Source organism: Aureococcus anophagefferens (assembly GCF_000186865.1).
Source record: "Aureococcus anophagefferens unplaced genomic scaffold AURANscaffold_122, whole genome shotgun sequence".
Classification (NCBI taxonomy): domain Eukaryota; class Pelagophyceae; order Pelagomonadales; family Pelagomonadaceae; genus Aureococcus; species Aureococcus anophagefferens.
This window is the reverse complement of record NW_008705671.1, coordinates 6,997-8,179: the sequence shown is the minus strand read 5'-3', so window position 1 is coordinate 8,179 and position 1,183 is coordinate 6,997. Positions and strand designations below refer to the sequence as shown.

General features: G+C 77.5%; 1 protein-coding gene across 1 annotated transcript in view; it reads right to left on the bottom strand.

The window, feature by feature from the left end:
* Nucleotides 1-647, bottom strand: part of AURANDRAFT_68397 (hypothetical protein) — a gene marked incomplete at both ends in the record, with an annotated part of 8,157 nt that extends 7,510 nt beyond the window's left edge. Inside the window, one exon of the mRNA XM_009044076.1 lies at nt 69-647. Coding sequence (XP_009042324.1) covers nt 69-647 — 579 coding nt within the window. The remainder of the gene's footprint in view (nt 1-68) is intronic.
* Between the last annotated feature and the right edge of the window lie 536 nt (nt 648-1,183).

The window sequence follows — 1,183 nt, the reverse complement described above, 5'->3', positions numbered from 1 at the left end:
CGCGCGAAACTAATGATGCGCGCGCGCGGTCGCACCCGACCGACAGCTCTGGACAGCTGGTCGGGTACCGCGCCGGAGCACGCGTCGCCGTCGCCGTAGCCGCCGGCGTCGGAGCCGCCGCCGCCCTGGCCGCCGTAGCCGCCGCCCTGGCCGCCGTAGCCGCCGCCGCCCTGGTAGCCGCCGCCCCGGCCGTCGAAGCCGTCGCCGCGGCCGCCGTAGCCGCCGTCGCGGCCGTAGCCCGCGCCGAAGCCCGCGTCGCCGTAGCCGTCGGCGTGGGAGCCGTAGCCGCCGGCGTGGGAGCCGCCACCCTGGCCGCCGTAGCCGCCGCCGCCCTGGTAGCCGCCGCCCCGGCCGTCGAAGCCGTCGCCGCCGCCCTGGTAGCCGCTGCCGCGGCCGTAGCCCGCGCCGGAGCCTATGTCGTAGCCGCCGCCCTGGCCGCCGTAGCCGCCGCCCTGGGAGCCGCCGCGGTGGCCGCCGTGACCCGGATGCTGGCCCGGGTCCCCCGGGCCGGAGGGCGCTCGGCCGCCCCGGTCGCCGAAGCCGCTTTCGGGAAGGACGCCGTAGCGGTCGTCGCCGCCGGGGCGCAGCCGGTGCTGCGGCGCCCCGCCAGCCAGAGGCGGTCCCGTGCCGCCGCCGTGAGAGTACATGCGCCGCGCGCGCGGCTGACGCCGCGTCTGGTGCAACGCCGTTGCGTCTGGGCCGGCCGGCGTCCTGCTCGCGTCCGGGACGCGTCCGGCGCCGAGTCGCACAGGCCTAATCTAGAGCGCATTAGAAGCAGCCCAAGAGCCAGCCCGTGCCGCAGCTCGCGCCGTCGTCGCTGCCCCCCAGCCCGACCATGGCGGGCCCGCTGCTCGTCTGGGAGTCCGGCGCGACGTTGTCCGTGCACGGCTTGACGGTGGCGCATTCCGGCTCCCGTCCCATCCAGTGTCGGTTGGCGGCGGCGACTTCAGGTCGTGCGCGAGCACGCTGGTTCGGCACCCCCTGGCATCTCTGGGTTCGGACCTGCGAGGCCGCCGACTTCCGCGTTCGAGGGGGGCGCACGACCGTGCCGCGCTCCATGGAGGCGCGCTGGCTCGAGACTCACCGCGGCGCCCGAATCGCTCGCCGCCGCGCGGCGGGCTTTCAGGGCAACCGCGTGCACGTCCGAGACCCACGGCGCCAGCCTCTGCGGCGTGGGCTACGC